This window comes from Vanessa tameamea, chromosome 2 (assembly GCF_037043105.1).
Source record: "Vanessa tameamea isolate UH-Manoa-2023 chromosome 2, ilVanTame1 primary haplotype, whole genome shotgun sequence".
Lineage (NCBI taxonomy): Eukaryota > Metazoa > Arthropoda > Insecta > Lepidoptera > Nymphalidae > Vanessa > Vanessa tameamea.
The window spans coordinates 9,277,742-9,296,891 of NC_087310.1; the positions used below are offsets into that span (position 1 = coordinate 9,277,742).

The window sequence follows — 19,150 nt, forward strand, 5'->3', positions numbered from 1 at the left end:
AATGAGTATTTAAAAAAAAAGAAACTATATTTTTAGTACCTTGCAAAATGTATAAAAATCAATTAATGCATTTTGTATGCACAGTACTCATAAATGAAATTAATAAACATAAATAAGATAAAATATTTCTTATTGCCACTGATCTTCGAAAAACAAAAGACTTCCCCATTTAGGGATTTATACTTTTTTATAATAATTGGTCAATATTTTTGTGCTTTATTTGTGTAAGAAATATTCCTAAACGATATCACTATCCATCGATAAGCACCGAGAAATGTCAAATTGATACGCGGGCAAAACTGTCAAATTGAAATATATAAACAAGTTTCTGTTATTTCTTTTGGAAAATTTGGAGGACTATATAAAATGCGTCGCAATTGGAGGGGTCGTTATAAAAATAATTGGACTCGAAATAATAGGACAAATAATACTTCTGATAACCGAAGTCTTAACAACTCAACATCATCGACTTTATTAGCATCAACTACATCCAGGTCTTCAAGAGCTCCAGCAAATCAATTACCGATTGTAATACCCATATACTCAGATAAAAATGCTTGGAAACTATATTTTCCATCTCAAGGTGAAATTGTGTTTATAATTTTATAGACCATAAAATATGTTGTAATATATTTAAAAAATGATATTTTTTTCAGAGCAATCTTCGAATCAGGAAATAGCTAAAAATATAGAAAGCTTTCATGCATACATAGAAAAAAATAGAAGTTTATTTGATTTAGAAAAAATTGATCAGACACGTAGTGTATCTTTGGATGTTCAAAGCTTAACAAATGATATGAATTTTAAAAATTCTTGGTCTTCCTTTCAAAATGATTTATTTGAAGACCCAGAGACAACTCTACGGATTTTGGAATATAGTTTACATGAGGTTATTTATTATCTATCACACTTGTTATTTCTTTAATTAAATATAATCATTATAATTTATTGTATTTGCAGACACTCAAATGTGAATCTCGCATAAGGGTTAGAATATTAAACTATGAACCCATTATTCCAATTGCAAATTTAAAAGTTAATTATTTTGGTATGTATATTATATTGAAATATGTTTAATAAAAGTGACAAAAAACCCATAAATATTCTACTACTGATAAAAGGTGTCCTCATCTCTTAAGGAGAAGGGAGACAGCAGGAAGAGGAGATCAGAATTTGATCATTTACCCTAATGTTTGATGAAATATAAATATACATGAAATACATAAAAATTAACATAATTATGCTTGCCTGATCACTGGACACACATAAAATTTATTTAGCTTTATATTAAGTTTATTTATCACTGCATGTCTAACTTTTAGGTAAACTAGTAACAATAAAAGGCACTGTTATAAGAGTAGGCAGTGTTGGTCTTATATGCACTTCGATGGCGTTCAAATGTTCTAGTTGTCATGGTGCACAAGCTGTGATGCAACCTCAAGGTGTATTTACAGGTTCGTCAATTATTATATCAGTTCTGAAAAAAGGCAGTTCGCAAAAGGTTAATTGGTTTTGCTTTAGTAATGTGCACTGAATTGAAAGTAATGTTATCTGGTAGAGTAAACTTTTTATGGTGACAAATGTGAGAATTTATAATCTATTTTGAATAAATTGGTTCAGAAGGAACAAGTTTACAATTTTTAAAAAGAAAACAATTATAAAGTATGATAATTGAGTTGTTTTGATGTGTTGATTTCAATTAATTGCTAAACATTTTGCTTATAAATCATCTTGCAAACATATTTTTCCATCAAGTAAACCTAACGACTGAGGCTACATATATTATTATACTTATTAATTACTTTCTTAGTAATTTTCTCAATTATAGTTATAAAACTCTCTGATTACCTATCGGTGAATGTCACCCTAGGTTAAAGGTTACATATTTTTCTACATTGTTTTTTCTGATTTGCTTGTCATTGATGTACATATTGATGACCCTTAACATAATAAAATAATGTCTGTTTAATATGTATATTGTATGTGTTTGTGTGATATATATATATAAATATAATGTAGATGGATAATGTTATTTTTGTTTGCTTTTACAGCTCCAAATTTCTGTCAAAGTTGCAAAAGTGGACACAAATTTGAGCCATTGCAGTCTTCTCCATTCACAAATACCACTGACTGGCAAATAGCTAAAATACAAGAGATACAATCACAGGTACAAAATTTATACTTATATGTTATATACACAAAATGTCAGGATTGGGTACTAATACATTGCCACAGATTATTTTAAAATTTTATTGAACAGTTGAGAAACTTTCATCAAATAAGTATTATAATATATATATATATAGTAGTGGATTTTTATACTAATTACCCTTTTATAATTTCAGAGCTTGTCGGGAACAATACCTCGTACTGTAGAAATTGAACTTCAAGGAGATTTGGTTGGTAATGCATGTCCTGGGGATGTCCTCTGTGTTACTGGCATAGTACAGGTGCAGTTTTAATAGCATAAAGTTTTACTCTGTACAAGACATACTATTATTAGATATTTTTGCTCAGAAATTCAATTTCAATCAAGCTTGTATTTTTTACATAAATCTGAAAAAGCTCCTCTTCATAATATTAAAGTAATGAAGTGTTTTATTATAGGTAGTAATAAAAACATAAAGATATGATGTAGTGTCCAAATTTATATTGAAGAGTGCCTTAAAATAAAAATTATAAAATTTTAAATATCTCATAACATTGTGTTAGGTTCGTGGCGAAAGCAAAGGCGGTGAAGACGGCCGAAGAGCTGCTAGACTACTACAATTATACGTAGAGGCGGTTTCCATACATAGTCAGAGAAACCTAAGTAATCCAACATTATCTTTTACTTTAAAAGATTATTATGCAATTCAGGTATATACAATTGTTTTGTATGTTTAAATTTCATTATAAAATTAAAAACTCTTAAAAGCTCTATAGAAAACAGTATTTAACGTTGAATTACAGGTATTTCTTTTAAATTATTATTAACTAAGTAATGAATATATAGTAAATTAGTCATTTTTTGAGCACATTTTGAGCATTGTATCAATAATGATCATTGTTTCATTTATGTATAAAATTTATTGATAATAACAATCCTCTTTTTTTATATATAGGAAATTCATGCTTCGGACTATGTATTTAGACTTTTAGTTCATTCCCTATGCCCTACAATATTCGGCCAAGAGGCCGTTAAAGCTGGTCTTATATTAGGCCTTTTCGGCGGAACAGAATTTGAGAATGGGACGAGGTCAAATCCTCACGTGTTAATTGTCGGAGATCCTGGACTAGGAAAGTCACAGTTATTGCAAGCTGCTGCGCACGCTGCTCCTAGAGGTACAAAACAGTTTCATAGTCAAACAATTTTAGTCAGATAGACGTATTTTTTTTGATTATGTAATCTGGCTGAGTCAAATTCGAATGTGCAAATTATGATTAACAAAAAATTAAGTATATTTTTATCCTGCCATAAAATATAACTAATTACAAAACGTATTATTGAGACATTGATGTTATATAATTTATACAAAAAAAATTAAAATGCAGTTTTTTAATATCTGTGGGCTCTGGTATATAAAAAGATCACGCTATAGTTCAAATTACTTTTCTTACGAAAATGTATTGATTATTAAATTTTCAATTCTGAACAACCAAAAAAGATTAATATTCAAGTTTGACGTTAGGAGTCTACGTGTGTGGGGCATCCGCTTCAGCCGGAGGTCTAACGGTAGCTTTAGGCCGAGAACCCGGCGGCGACTTCGCCCTCGAGGCCGGTGCTCTGGTACTAGCCGATAAAGGTGTCTGCTGCGTCGACGAACTAGATAAGGTGAGTAATTCATTTCAACATAATATACTCCTTCCATCGCCCATTTCATGCTATCTAGACCAATGTCCCCGTGAAATGGAAAATATTCCCTTTTTTTATTATTTTTCCTACCCTCTGGGAGGAATCCCCGTGAGACGCGTGAGCGTGTGTGCAGATGTGCGCGCACCACAGCAGCCTGCTGGAGGCCATGGAGCAGCGGCGCGTGAGCGTGGCCAAGGGCGGCGTGGTGTGCAGCCTGGCCGCGCGCGCCACCGTGCTGGCCGCCGCCAACCCGCGCGCCGGCTCCTACTGCAGGTACCCGCCATGCACACCAGACCGACTCTGGGCTGCCCAGGATCTTTACAAAAAGCCTTGAATATTGTGATTTTAGTAAAAATTATAAGAAACTAATTCATTTGCTGTAGATCAAAATGCCAAAAGAAAAATTATACTTTTCCTTTCGTACAAAAGCGACTTATATTTGCATGATTTTTTTTTTAAATTATTTCAGGTCAAAAACAGTCGCTGAGAACTTAAAACTTAACTCAGCCCTATTGTCGAGATTCGATCTAGTTTTCATATTACTGGATCAACCTGATGAGGTAAATTACTTGTACAAATAAAATAATATTATCATATTCCTAATAATACAATAAATGTATATTTTAGAAAATCGACGCAATGTTATCAGAACATGTATTGGCCCTCCATTCGGGCGCAAAAAAAAAGAAAATGGCAGACGCTGAAACAAGTAAATTTAATTTAAGTATAGATTCCAGCCAAAGTGACGGAGAAGTTTCTCTAAGGTAATAAGATTATTTTTTTGAGGTCAATACAGATTAAATACTTGTTCACTGCGAAGAAAAAAAACATTTATAAATCGAGATGAGCACCTAGGTTAATATAGATAGCGACCAATGACATCGCGTCAATCTATATAGATTGACGCAATGTCATTGGTCGAGAGCTTGATTAATCTATGATTTTCAATATGGGTTTGCGTAAAAATAGGGTTTTGAACGTCGACGAAACTGTTACCGGAATTTTGGAAGTACAATTAAATTGGAAATAATTGGAACAGTGTTGTATTATAAATAAAGATAATATATTAATCATAAACTCTTAACAGTGCACAATATAGCTGAATTGATAACAAATCGCATGAATACGTAAAGCTACGTTTTGTTTATCTTTTTTCCTACTTCAATTGGAATAGGCTATATTTGTTTTGTAGAAATACAATGTTGACACGTTTAAAACAGTAATAAATGTCGAAAATAATAAAAATCCGACGTAAATAAATAGTAAAATATGATTTATTATAGCATATATAAAATTTGTATTCATGATTTTTCTTTTTCTAAAGGTGCGATAGAGATGCAAAGAGTGCATGAGAATGACCACCGTTAATAAATGTTATTCTTATTGGCTATAATTAATGTGAATAAATTGACTCGAACTTTATAAAACCAATTATACTATTGTCATTTCACAGTAAAAAATTACGCCTCAAACCTGGCGAAGTAATTGACACTTTACCATTAGTTTTACTCCGAAAATATATTGCATACGCAAGAAGATACGTTCATCCTAAACTGAGTACGGAGGCCGCAAATGTTCTTCAAGATTTTTATTTAGAACTCCGCAACAAACATCAAAATAATGACGGTGCACCCATAACAACCCGACAACTTGAAGCTTGTATAAGACTCACACAGGTAAGATACAATAGATGTATTAACATTTGATATACGAAATTAGGTTCTCATTATTATTTTACAGTATGTAAACAATTAAAATTCAATGTAAAAAAAATACTATTTAGTAATGTAGTTACTAAGTAGCATAAGTTACGAAGTAAAGCATTACATAATTCAGTCGGTCCTTAAATAACACGCAGACAAAGACCTGCTCTCCTGCTAACAAAAGATTTGGAGCTTACATGGAAGTTTAGCAGTGTGAACACATGTGACATAAATACATGTAATGTATGCTTCCTCTCGATGTTTCTGAAGCACCAATAGAAATATTACCAAGGTTGCTTGATAAAACACATACAAAAGTAAACTCAGCATGGTTCATTTTGGCACTTAAAATGTTAATGTAGACCACTAGTTCCCAAACTTATTTTTCTCGTGGACCACCTATTGGCATGTGTCCATAACCACAGTTTGAGAGAAACACTAAAATATGAACTAAATAAATTTGAATTTGTTTAATATTGGTGCTTTTAATTCTATCCTTAGTAACCCTACGTATTTCAGCAATTAAAATTTATGAATTTGTTAGTGATTCTCTCAAACTGATGACGAAGAAGAAAGAGGAAAAAAAAATAAAAAAGTAGGGTACCTTTGGCATCTAGTATTTATAGTGGTGATCAAGTTCATGTCTGAACAAGCATTAAGCATTGTCGGCCGGATAGCGCTTTGCAAATCTGTACACGAAATTGTACGTAATATCGAATACGCAAGTTTGGACAAGTAACAAGTAACAGTCGCTTGCCTTATTAAAATATTATCTGCTTAGTTAGGTACTTAAAACAATGTAGGTAGACCCTTATAAAAACTATGCTTACATTTTTGCTCTTTACTATCAAAAGCAGATAAATTTTCGTGGTCCCCCATTTTTTATTCACGCCTACGTAGACCCCCCAGCAAGTCTCCCGTGGAACCCTGGGGGTCCACCTCGACTACTTTGGGAATCACTGATGTAGACCATCAATAATTGTCTTACAGGCCAGAGCAAGAGTGGACTTACGAGAGGAAGCAACCGTTCAGGATGCTAATGACGTTATTAGTTTAGTAAAACACAGCTTGATGGACACATTTAGTGATGAATTTGGTAATATAGAATTATCACGCTCAATCAATGGAAGTGGAGTTAGTTCTCGAAATAAGGTATTTCTCATAAATTGGAATATATTCTACTAAATTATTAAACAGTCAATCAATATGAATATTTCAGTAAGCATAATATTACATCAATCGATCGAGAATATAATTATTTTACAATACATACTGAATTGTAATTTTAAAATTTTACTGTAAATATTTTACGTAGAACTGATATAATAATTGCTAAATGCACTGCCGGGAATTTGTATTCGCTTTTGTTGTAAGACAATATTATTCTACACGCTCTATTTTTTTATAATCTAAGATTTATAAAAACACAATAACATTTAACATAAACATCACGCGAGTCATATTATATTTGTAAACATATTTTGTCGTCTTTTTCAGGTTAAAAGATTTTTAGATGTGTTAAGACGTAGATCACACCAATTAAGTAAGGATGTATTCAGTAGACAGGAGTTGATACAAATACATAAATCAGCTGCTATTGCTGGTGACCCAAATGATCTGATTGAAGCAATGCACATACATTCCTACCTTCTCCTAAAAGGATCGAATACATATCAATTAGTTGCCATCTGAAATACTTATTGTTACTTCAAAAAATATATTATTTTCGTAATCTGAAACTTTGATTTTTATAATATTGGTGACTAAAAACTATTTTATTACATTGACGGTAATATATGTGTACTACTAGACGAGTTGTTCAAAATTTAAATTAAAGTCACAGACAAGAAAAAGGAAAGCAAAGCGGCAAGGTAAGTTAGTTCAATGATTTAGCCGAGACAATGTGTCACAATCGTTTTTATCTTTTCTGTTTGTCAATTGTCTTTGAAAGTTCCATAATTTATGTCCGGTGATTAAAATGACCCAAACAACTATATTTGACCAATCTCAATTTTGCCAGTATTAAGTAAAATATTAAAAAAATCGTGCCTTATCAATTGTTCTTATACTTTAACTCGAACAAGCATTCTCAACAGTTCCATTTCATTATGGCTCGCTCTGATGCGGGTATATCCTTTATTGAGCACATTTATGATGCGTGGAAGAGGTCACAAAATACTATTCGAGTTTTTGTCACTTATCAAAAGCTTTCGATTGCGTCAGCCCGTTAGGCATGATATTCTTCTACAAAAACTTAAATATTATGGAATCAAAGACCCTGCATTATAATTTATTTCTTCCTTCCTTAATTAAAGAGTTTTGAATGGTTGTTATTAACGGAGCAAAATAAAATGGCACTCTGGCACAAATGGGTGTAACACAGGGATCAATTTTAAGGTCTCGGCTGTTTTTAATATATGTAAATTATTTACCTTATTCTGTTAATTTGTTAATAAAAATTGCGACATTGTACTGCTTGCAGATGATACATCACTTATTTTTATACTTGACAGAAAGATAAACGACTATTACGTTTTAAGCAGTACTCTGTCACAGGTTCTTGGTTGGTTTCACATAAATAATCTAGTATGCAAAAGAGAATAAACGTGTGTTATTGCTGTTATTTTCCTTGATTCAATATTTTTCATAATTAACTAATTGTATTAAGTAAATTAAACAATAATTACAGAACAGAACATAACAGATTTATGTTAGAACCTAAAAGAAAACAGAAATCATTCTAAAACTTGAGAAAATTTATGCAGAAAAATATTTTTTACAGTATCGAAGAATGCAATTCGACTTTTTGTAAAAATCACGCATGTAAATAATAATGTCATTTAATGATAATATCATAATCAACAAACGACAGCTCTTCTTCCTGGCTCGCATTCAACTGAATGAGTTGCGGACAATTGACCATAACTTGTGCGCAAAATCTCAGTACCGGACAGCGCGTCTAGTACATATAAGTAAATTATTATTATCTGTGGAATTGTTAGTGTTTATTGGGGACCCATGTGATTTCTTAACAACTTGACTGAATAATCACATATTCATATAGTATATTTGCTGGGAGGAGACAATGGTTCATAATTAATAAATCTGATAATATTACTCATAGTCACAATAAGAAAAGATGAGAAGAAAATAAAATCATACCAAAAACAATATTTTGTACTGTGATTGAATTATTTACACAATTTTTTAGTCTTATATTTGTGAGTAAAATCACTATGCTATTTTGCATGTGTACTAATTGAAGAAACCAAGCAAAAACAAACATTTATCATGACTAATGTATTAACAATCAATGTTGAAATGAAATTGGTAATGCATGTATGATAATTGATTTGTCATATCCTTCATATAATTAACATACCAGCAAAAAACACTAAGACATAAATAGAGATTCTATAAGATAATTGAATAAATCATAATTACTAATAATATGGCTGATTTAGACCACAAATTAATGTAAATAAAAGGTAACTTTGCAGTACTTTGTCTACAAAAGAAAGACATAAATAAAAAAGGGCTTTATTTGATTTTTCCATAGCTGCCTCTAGATTGAACATCTTCCAGTGCCATAGACACATGACAACAACAATATAAAGATAAAATTAATATAAAAGAATTTAATAATGATGGTCGAGAAAAACATTCAAAAAATAAATTGCCAACTTCACTTCCAGCGAATAAATAAAAATTTGAAATTGCAGAAAGAGCTAGTAACGGTGAACATAAAAAGGCAATAAAACGTACCTCCATTGCTCTTGTTTTTAAAATATTTACTCTAAATTTTTCATAAAGATAATGTTTTGAAATAACTTGACCTATATATTCTAATGTGACTCCTGAATAATTCAATACCGACCAAATAAGTATGTGCCACACAGTTCCATGCCATACAAAAATGAATAGAAATGTAGCAAGTGATGCTATCAGCTTATAAATGATCTTTGGTAAACCATTGAATTTACATAACATCCCATAACCAGGCTTATATATGTATCTGTAAAAGAAGGATACAATAATTTTATATTACTTTGTCTCAAAATAAATCTTAAACAGTTCACATATGGTTATATCTAAAAGAAATCTTAAAAATTAGTAATTAATTAAATATTAAATGCTCTATACTAAAATTATAAATGAGAAAGTAACAGATTGTCTGTATGTCTGTTACTCTTTCATGACCAAACCCTTGAACGAAATTTGATGAAATTTGGTATGAAGCAAGCTGCAACCCCAAGGAAGGACAATTTTATGCCTAACACTTGGACAACTAATCCTAAAATAGAAGAGAAGCCACAAGCATCAACTAGTCTTACTTCAATTTAAATACACAATTATATACTAAATTATATACAAAAATAATACTCACTAACTGAACAAGTACTTACTTTACTAAGAATCTGTAGAGACCTACATCAAAATGTCTCCACATTTGAGAATAAACATGAATTCTGGCAATGCATCTCGGTGTTGGTGGTGGCTCCATATTATCAAGTCTAGAAAATGCTGCTGTACTGCCATATGATATCACATATTTCATGTGGAACTCCAAACCCATCCAGAGTCCACCACCGCAGAGAGCAATTGTTGGTAGCTTTCTTATCAACTGAAAAAAATTATGGTTGGAGGAATAAAAAACACATTTATTGTACTGTCTATGAGATCAAACAGTTAAAGGTCTTATGTGAGCCGAAGTAACTTATCAGTTAAGCAACCCATTAAAAACACAAGAAGCATCTTTTACTTCATACAATGGTAATAATTACGTACGAAAGTTGCAATCAGATGTCTATAAGTTAGCCTTATACTATGAATAAAAAACAAGTTTATTAAATATATATGACTGACCTGCATATTATTTTGCATTGCAAAGAAATATATATAATGAAATGTTAAATCCAAAATAAATGTGTAAAACTGTAAAATTGTTATATCAATTGCAAATCTCTTCAGTCTTGTTTTTAATTTTTCTCTTTGGTTTATAAAACTTTTTTCAAATTCTTCATATAGAATTATTGGACCCATGTACAGCAGAGGTAAGTACAATATATAACTAAACATATTTACTGCATCACTCAAAGTCAATACTGTTGTGGTTTTATCTTCAACAAAGTCTAAAGAATAACTTATGCAACGAAGTTCGATCCATGCCACGCTAAATAAAATGAGATATACCTCTTCATCTTCCATATCTTCATTGTCCAAAAAATTCCAAAAATAATATTTATATTTTAAGGAGTTGTAGCTTAATAGTAAAAATATGCTTGTAATCCAAATACTCAATTTTCTTCCTCCACAGATCAATATCATAGCATATATAAAAGGTTGAGCAAAAATGATCACTAATTGTCTAAATCCCATGTAAATTGTGATGAAAATTACACTAGATAATATATACCAATATTTCAAAATACAACTACAAGCTTCACGTATTAATTCAGAAATTACAAATTGGAATATCAAGTAATGCCAGGAGGTGTGAAGAAAGTATTTCCAACTGCTCCATTCAATATCGGAGCCATCTTTAAGCCTCGATAGGGAACTCCAGCCTGGTTGTAAATCACTTAAATTAAGTAATAATTCTGTATCTTTTTCTAAAATATCTAAGAAAAAAAGGAAAATTTACATTTATAGAAGATATTAACAGTTTATATCAAGTACAGATATACTTTAATGGTACCTCTTTGAACTTCTATTAATTTATATAAAGAGTATAAATTCGCAAAAATCCATGAACAAAAATAAATGTATAATTCTGTAGATGGAAGGGTATATTTCATCTTGAGTGTAATGCTGTATTTTTTGTTATCATTTCCATTTCCCAAAAGCTAGATGTAAATATTATTTTAACTGCTTGTATATTTTTTTTTTTAATTTTGCCGGCTTTCTGTTACAAAATTTGATTTCGAAGTGGGAAGATTAATTTGGAGTGACAACTGACATTTACAACCTAATCTACTCCTAATGTTAGTGATGGCAAAGATCATTTCGTAAACAAAAGTTATTGTTTTTATCTTTTTATTATTATTTGTATGATTTATAAATAATTATGTAATATTATAATGATGGACACATAGAAATTAGTCTCACTTTATTTCTACTGTTTTAATTAATAAAAAAGGATCGTTTCGTTTGATCGAAGTAGTTAAAAAAGGGTTTTTAACTACTCGCGTAAGTAGTTAGAGAGTAGTTTTAATTCTTTAGTGTAATTTAAAATAGCGTTTAATTGCATGCAAATAATAAATTACAAAAAATATATATGTAATAATAATCAAATGTGATTATGTTAAATTAAATTTATTTTATTTCACCACTACTGTTACTCACAAATTTATACATTTACAATTATTTGTAATAAAATAGAACGCTGTAAAAAGATAAGGTGTGAAGTTGTTTATTTCGAGCGACTTGTCACTTAATTGGTTTGGCAATTATTCAGAATCACTGTTTTGAAAAAATATATAAATATACATTAATTACAAGGAATTCATTTCATTTACTTTACACTTAAAAATTGAAATGAGGAAATCTCGAATTTTAATTGATATTCATCTATAATCTTCTGTATCTGTATGACTGCAGCAACACATAATACAGATTAGCTTAACCTTTATACTCGTTAAAACTCTCCTATGTTCCCAAATTTTACTGCGCATGCTGTAACCGGAACAAATGGTGATTTTCATTCCGGCAAACTTGAATTATGTTTTTTATGATATAACTGAATAAATAATATCCATAAACCTATTTATTATTATACTAGTATAATAATAATTATTATTATTACGGTAATATCAAAAATAATAAAAGGTCGGTGATAATATGTACAAAATATTCATAAATATATCACACACAATGCACCATGAACACCACATATAATACATAATATATCCTAAAGGTGCGCCACGTCGTGATTGTAATTTGAACGCTCTATCATTGTAAAAAAAAAATTAAAACTGACGCAAGGTCATTGTAAAAAAAAATTAAAATGACAGCTAATAGGGGCATCCCTAGGATATTTCAATTGGAAAATGGATTATCACTTATTGTAAGATTTTAAATTTTATAGACTAAAATAATATTTTGGTACTATCGAAATATTACCATAACTTAGTATTTTTACAACTATATTATAACGTAAACTAAAAAATTATAAGCCTCAAATTTCAAATGGAACGTTTTAGTGATTTGTGGGGAGAAATCTTATTCTTTTAAACTGACAGCTCCGCATACGCTGCGAGAAACGAAGTGATATAAGACATAAGCATAGATAATACACTTATACTAGATAGACATAAGACATTGAAGTTGAATCACAAGTCACAACTCGCAAGCGCTAAAAAATCCCAATTAAGATTAACATTGAACAGTTACATCTGTTCTCTCTACGTAAACAAACTGCGTCTGCACTCTGATACTATAATATCTGCAAAGATTAAATTTAACGAAAACAAATAAATATTCAATGTTTTAATTGTGCTTTTTTAAAAATAAAACATCGAAATGATTCGAGTTATTTATATTGCCTTTGTGTTTACTTTTCATATAAAAACATGTAAGTATTTTTGTATTTAAAATATTAATTTATCAGTTCGTAAGATTAGAAATGTGAAAAAGTCAAGGATGTTATACTTAAGTATGAATGCAAAATATGTTTTGTGTAATTAAATTGTGAACAAGTTAGATTCCTAAACGCTGAATATTCATAGTGTAATAATAATAAATAAATTCCATTATTTGTACAAATGTGTACAAATAATGATGTTGTATTTTAGAATGTGGTACTACCACATTCTAAAATACGATATTTATTAACGAAGAAAGCTAGTTTAGAAAGTTCATTTACGTATATTACGTACATAACTGTTTAAAGTCGTATTAAGTTGTTGATAATCTTATTTAAAACCTAACAGGATAGTCAATAGATGTCAAGGTTTATTTTACTGACCAATGATCTATTAAAATAGTATAAAGTCAAATCTTAAGATTGATGAAATTATTCAAATCATTGTGTTTTGTCTGTTTCTTTAGAAAATGTAATATATTGGGTTCACCTACGTCATCTTTTCTTAATTTAGAGGTCACGACAATCAGGAGGATCGTCATTAGATATAAGGGACCCGCGGTGTCTATATCATTCCTCATACTATAATTTACTGATATTACGAAGATATATTTTAGTTCTTTGTTTTTTATTTCGGTTGTTATTATATATAACAATATTCCAGTAAATTTCTTATATTAACTTTATTTTAATTTCCAATTTTCCGATAATTATTTAGCCGATATCTTAAACGATGTCAAAACGCTTTTAATTGATGAATGAAATTTAAGATCTCGGCCAATAATATGGCGTCAAATCAATATCCAAGTTATTCCTGTCGTTGGAATAGACTTTAGTAAGTTAATATGTTGCATATGTTGGTGATGTATTTTACTAGGCCGACATATTTGGAGAGGAAAGAGTTGGTTAAGGCCCTTTTTTAACGAACGTTGCCAAAACATATACTCATACACGAAAATGATGTCATGTAAACATAAATTACAACGTATCTGTTATATAGTTTGCAAATTCGAATCGTTGTAAATGATTTGCAAAGTTTATAACAACGTTCTGTATATAAATAATGTATATAAATAAAATATCTGTTATAAACTTTGCAAATCATTTACAACGATTTGAATTTATGACATTACAATACCTTTGTTGTACTATTCATTATCACAGTACGAGCAAATAGATCGGCAAAAGTTTTATCAAATCTTTTGCGATAAAGAATGCGTAATGCACAAAAAAAAGCTAAATTTATTTACGTTCGCTATAACGAATAGAACAATTTTTTCGTTTTCGCTACTTAAAGGGTCGCGGCACCGAAGGGTTCAAGAAATGCCTATATAATCAATTTACTGCAAGAATTATTTAATTAAATTATTTGTATAATTTACACTATTAATACATATCACAAAAAGATTGTTGTTTGCAAACTAATTTTATCTACTCAAACAACAATGAGAGTATGTATTGAATTAATCTCTGTTATTGGTTTCTTGCAGGCAAATAATTTACCCTTTTTAAAGAAATTTACCATTATATTATCTTTATAAAACAAGATTAGTATTTTTATTTGTTAATAATTATTTCAAAAATATTGTTATTTTCTATTTTCAGGCGTAAGTAGAGACCATCGGTATAATCCAAGCAATGACTTTTTACTTCACGAAGCTGGTACTATCCCATCGAATGACAAAAATAGTTACGATTTGAATTTTCCAAGCTTATCACCGTCAAAACCTAGTCAAACCAGTCTGACCTCAAATATTAACAATCCGCCTGCTACCAAACCGCAATCATCTGGTAAACGTGACTATGTTGCACCCCAACGTCCATCCACCATTTCAACATCAACGTCTAAACCTGCGACAAATTCGTTAACAAACTCTGGATCTTCTTCACACACTCCTAAAAGAGATTATGTTGCTGAATTCCCTACCTTAAAGCCTGTCGGAACCACATCACAACATTCAGTTACGACTCCTCATCCTTCTACTCCACCCAAAAGAGATTATGTAGCGCCAAATCTACCATCGTCTAATAACAAAAACACTCATCCAACGACAGGAAAAGTAAAAGATCTTGTCAACTTTTACGATAATAAGTCCCCGAGTGGTCCATCACAAAAGCCAAGCTACAGTTCGATTTTAAACGGACCTGGGAACCAAACACCAACACCGTCTACAGCTTACACTCCAAAACCAATGACTTTTAGTTCAGTTGTATCAGGCTCGAATAAACCCACTCCCACAAATAAAGTTACGACACCCGCCACCGCTGCTGGTATACCTAGTGTTGCAAATAACAATGTACCTACAAAACGACCAGGAAGCACTGTTTTACCTAGTTCCATAACTAGTAATCAAGGCCAAGGCACAAATTCAGGTAATCCAAGTGATGTGGAACTACAAACTATAAGTGAAGAATTGCTTCGAAAAGACATAAATAATGCAGCTAAATATGTAACGATTAATTATCAAGAAAAAACAACATCATATGCAAAGGATGATAAGGCTCCTTTACCGTAAGTAATTAATATTGAAGAAGATTTAATACATTATTACTATTATCCCTAAATTAAAATATAACATGATTTTACAAGAGAACCCCTTTTTTATTTATTTAGGTATAATATAAGCAAATGAGTCATCTGATGGTAAGTAGTTTCCCCCGCCGACCCGGTCGGTCCCCGCCCATTGACGTTGGATCTGTAACAAATATTGAGTATTATATATTCAGTGTAAGGTTGTTATGGCCCTTGTACCTGTAATTTAACTGACTCATTCACCCTCTAACCCTCAAAACAGTATATAATAAAATGAGGAGAATATCATTGATTATATATTTATTTTAATTTTCAAATGTTTGTCGGTACGGTCTTAATCTGTAATCTTATAATACAATAATGAAATTAAACAATGCGATTACGCGTCGTCATAAGCGTAAATCCACAAACTTCAGTATATACTGATCTACGCAATTTTTCCAGCATCGGGCTGATATCAGCCCTGGAAAAATAGCGTTAATCAATCACGTTAACTTTATCTTTGTTTGCAGATTGCTCACTATTGCACCCGAAGTATGGAACATTACGACAGTTCAAAAATTCACACCTCTATTAAATAACTATGAAAGAGATACTTTAGTCAACGAATATGTGACGTCACAGGTATGCCAAAATCTAGCGACTGAAACATTTTATAAATATATTTATTATATGTAATGTCCTTGCCTATTGAGTCATAATATGATGTTTATTTGATTTGCAGGAAAGAAATGAAGAGAACGCATTCATGGACGCAATTATGGCTACAAGTGTATTTCGTCATTTACTGAATTTCCTAAAAGATAAAGGTGATATATCGATTTTTTACTGCAAAAATGAAAGTATTTTCTTCTCTGCTATGATGATTATTGTAACGTTTTTATTTCAGGATATGTCACCCCGGATCCCAAACAACAAAGAGATTTTATAAAACAAATGTGGTTCGGATTATATTCTAGGGGTAAAGGAAAAATAAGCAGTTCAGGCTTCGAGCATATATTTGTTTCCGAGCTTAAAAACAATGAAGTTTCAGGTAATTTACTTTCTTATTATTACTATGATTTACATGTTTATTATTATATAATAAATATTAAAAGATGTTTGTATTTATTATAGGGTTGCACAATTGGATATATTTTTCAAAAGAAGAATTAGCGAACCGAATCAACTATTTCGGATACTTGAAATATGTAGAACTTAATGGCGTAAGTTATTTTAATTACTATATATTTTAATATAAAATCTCGTACAAGGTGTGCATATTAAATCGGATTCCTTTTTCAGAAAGGTGCTGTTCTCAAAATGCATTTCAACCAGCAAGGTGTCGACAAACCAGTAGATACTTTGTTCATAGGTACATCGCCTGAATTAGAAATGGCACTTTATACCTTATGTTATGTTACGCGTTCTGATAAAGACTGTAAGCTAAAACTTGGAACAAAAGATGTTGAAATTGTTACACATAACTTTAGATACCGCAGCAAAAACTACATCGGCAGTGCATATCCACAGATATGATATCGAGATTTATAAAATATGATAATATAATCAATATAAGTAAATAATACTATTTTGTCTATTAAATTTTTATAACATTATTATTAAAACGTTTTTTATTTAGCAAAAGAGACTGTAACGACACGAAATAAATCCTATAAATTGGTCATGTGCTTTATAATAGATAATATATACCTGCAGATCGCTTAACCATCGATATATGGTAACCAAAATACGGCGTTATATTATATATTAAGCGTAGCTTCCATTTTATCTCTTATTTTTCACATCGATGTTACATAATGTAACATCAGTAAATATATCCTAAAAATAAACAGAATACGACAGGACGACATCAATATTGCATAATTTGATAGGGTATTTTCGGTAGTGAAAAATAAATTATGAAATTAGATAAAAATTAAAATATATGTAGAAATATACTTAAATATTAACAATAAACATAGTAGAATACCCTATTGTATTCGTTGTGTTTTTTAAAATTTCATATTATAACGGCTTTCATTATCAGTCCTAGATGTCTGACAGACACATTTATGCCAAATTCTTATTTGATTTCTTCTAGTTCAAAAACGATCTTACTTTTATTATCAAATAAAAAAGTAACTAACCTTTTAAGTAAAATATATATATTATACAATAAATGCATATAAATAAATTAAAATAAATATTATCTTTAGGTTAATCGGACGGAGTTTCGTCACCTTAAGATCTATTTTCGTGTGCTTAGTATAAGCGATAATCTGCTTTACCGATTGAGTATGATATATTGCGTTGCAATGTCATTTTAAGTCGCATCTAGCAAAGAGTATAATAGCGTTTGAAAGCTATAATAATAAGAAGAAACCGTCAATCGGGATGAGAAATACCAACTTTTCACGAAACCTCATAGCCCTTCGTGAATGCTCGTGTAACCGATGTTACTTATTGATTGGGACATTGTCTTGTCTTTTATAAAAGAGAGTGCATAGTAGTTAATCCTACTTCCTACTAATATTATAAACGTTGTGTGTATGGATATAATCGTTTGTGTGTATGGATCTGGCTGATTTCTCTGAAGTTTGGATGGATGTTTGTTACTCTTTCACGTAAAAATTACTGAACGGATTTGGATAAAATTTTGCACACAGATGGAAGATGTACTGGAATAACATATTGGACACTTTTTATCCCAGGAAAACATAAAATCTTTCAGAAACGCAGATGAAACCGAAGGACGGAAATAGTAAATAAAATAGTAATTAAGGTAAAATTTATTCATTTAAACAAATCTTATTTATTTTATTAAAAAACGAGTATATCCGTCATTCGTATCAATCACAGCTTGATGTCGCTGTCGCATTGATCCAACAAGGCGAGAGCATATTATGTCGGTTCCTCGGAAGCCCTCCCAAACACTTCGGCAATGTTCTACGACAGCTGCTTTTTTTCTACTGTTATTATTAACCACTGCTGCACCATCAAGCCCCATAGATTTTCGATAGGGTTTATATCCGCCGCTTTTGCAGGCCAAGGAATCATCATCACTTCCCGGTGCCGATGGAACCACTCATCACACGTCACGTCCTTACATTAACCGTCACTCAAAATAACGGTCGAATAATATTACAAGTGTTTTTATTCTAAGATTGCAAGAAAATATATGACACTGACAGACTGACAATTCAGTAGAAGATATCATATCTAATTTAAATCTTGTAATGACAAATAAGGCCATTAAAAAGGTTTCATGTTGATGATGACACTAGAAGCAGTCCAAAGATGTTACACTATTTTGAACCAAGATATCATACTATTACATATACATGTTAATTTAATTTTATATGCAGTTGTCTGTTTAGTGCTTTAGTTTCAAAAGGTACTAAGAGTTTACGACTTGATAAAGGAATGAATTTGAAAACTGACGAAGGTTTTCTTACTCTGACTGTACATCAAATTTTAGGCAATACCATCTGATAAATTCACAGAAATATATATAA

The 19,150-nt window shown here is 30.7% G+C and overlaps 3 protein-coding genes across 3 annotated transcripts; 2 read left to right on the forward strand and 1 right to left on the reverse strand.

Annotated features, from left to right (window-relative positions):
- The first annotated feature begins 298 nt into the window (after positions 1 to 298).
- On the forward strand, positions 299 to 7,271 carry LOC113394658 (DNA helicase MCM8-like). Its single transcript, XM_026632045.2, has 15 exons — positions 299 to 583; positions 657 to 889; positions 961 to 1,048; positions 1,323 to 1,454; positions 2,052 to 2,167; positions 2,346 to 2,450; positions 2,713 to 2,859; positions 3,105 to 3,324; positions 3,672 to 3,814; positions 3,969 to 4,108; positions 4,305 to 4,395; positions 4,463 to 4,599; positions 5,289 to 5,511; positions 6,529 to 6,690; positions 7,036 to 7,271. Exons 1-15 carry the CDS (start codon positions 367 to 369, stop codon positions 7,228 to 7,230), a joined length of 2,349 nt encoding a protein of 782 aa, XP_026487830.2. The 5' UTR covers positions 299 to 366; the 3' UTR covers positions 7,231 to 7,271.
- Positions 7,272 to 9,062: 1,791 nt separating this feature from the next.
- On the reverse strand, positions 9,063 to 11,493 carry LOC113394662 (protein-cysteine N-palmitoyltransferase Rasp). Its single transcript, XM_026632059.2, has 4 exons — positions 11,237 to 11,493; positions 10,405 to 11,159; positions 9,945 to 10,162; positions 9,063 to 9,553 (listed from the first exon to the last, which is right to left on the reverse strand). The coding sequence occupies exons 1-4, from the start codon at positions 11,334 to 11,336 to the stop codon at positions 9,079 to 9,081; spliced, it is 1,548 nt and encodes a 515-aa protein (XP_026487844.2). The 5' UTR covers positions 11,337 to 11,493; the 3' UTR covers positions 9,063 to 9,078.
- Positions 11,494 to 12,857: 1,364 nt separating this feature from the next.
- On the forward strand, positions 12,858 to 17,260 carry LOC113394661 (endoribonuclease CG2145-like). Its single transcript, XM_026632058.2, has 7 exons — positions 12,858 to 13,111; positions 14,726 to 15,632; positions 16,166 to 16,277; positions 16,378 to 16,462; positions 16,543 to 16,686; positions 16,770 to 16,858; positions 16,938 to 17,260. Exons 1-7 carry the CDS (start codon positions 13,060 to 13,062, stop codon positions 17,169 to 17,171), a joined length of 1,623 nt encoding a protein of 540 aa, XP_026487843.2. The 5' UTR covers positions 12,858 to 13,059; the 3' UTR covers positions 17,172 to 17,260.
- Positions 17,261 to 19,150: the final 1,890 nt, after the last annotated feature.

Excerpts from the sequence above, each read along its gene's own strand:
- LOC113394662 (XM_026632059.2), bottom strand. The coding sequence starts at position 11,336 with ATGAAATATACCCTTCCATCTACAGAATTATACATTTATTTTTGTTCA. Across the intron at positions 11,160-11,236 it reads ATTAATAGAAGTTCAAAGAG|ATATTTTAGAAAAAGATACA; the intron begins GTACCATTAAAG and ends TTTTTTTCTTAG. Across the intron at positions 10,163-10,404 it reads CAATGCAAAATAATATGCAG|TTGATAAGAAAGCTACCAAC; the intron begins GTCAGTCATATA and ends AATTTTTTTCAG.
- LOC113394661 (XM_026632058.2), top strand. The coding sequence starts at position 13,060 with ATGATTCGAGTTATTTATATTGCCTTTGTGTTTACTTTTCATATAAAA. Across the intron at positions 13,112-14,725 it reads TACTTTTCATATAAAAACAT|GCGTAAGTAGAGACCATCGG; the intron begins GTAAGTATTTTT and ends TTCTATTTTCAG. Across the intron at positions 16,687-16,769 it reads TAAAAACAATGAAGTTTCAG|GGTTGCACAATTGGATATAT; the intron begins GTAATTTACTTT and ends TATTTATTATAG.
- LOC113394658 (XM_026632045.2), top strand. The coding sequence starts at position 367 with ATGCGTCGCAATTGGAGGGGTCGTTATAAAAATAATTGGACTCGAAAT. Across the intron at positions 1,455-2,051 it reads ACCTCAAGGTGTATTTACAG|CTCCAAATTTCTGTCAAAGT; the intron begins GTTCGTCAATTA and ends TTGCTTTTACAG. Across the intron at positions 2,860-3,104 it reads AAGATTATTATGCAATTCAG|GAAATTCATGCTTCGGACTA; the intron begins GTATATACAATT and ends TTTTATATATAG.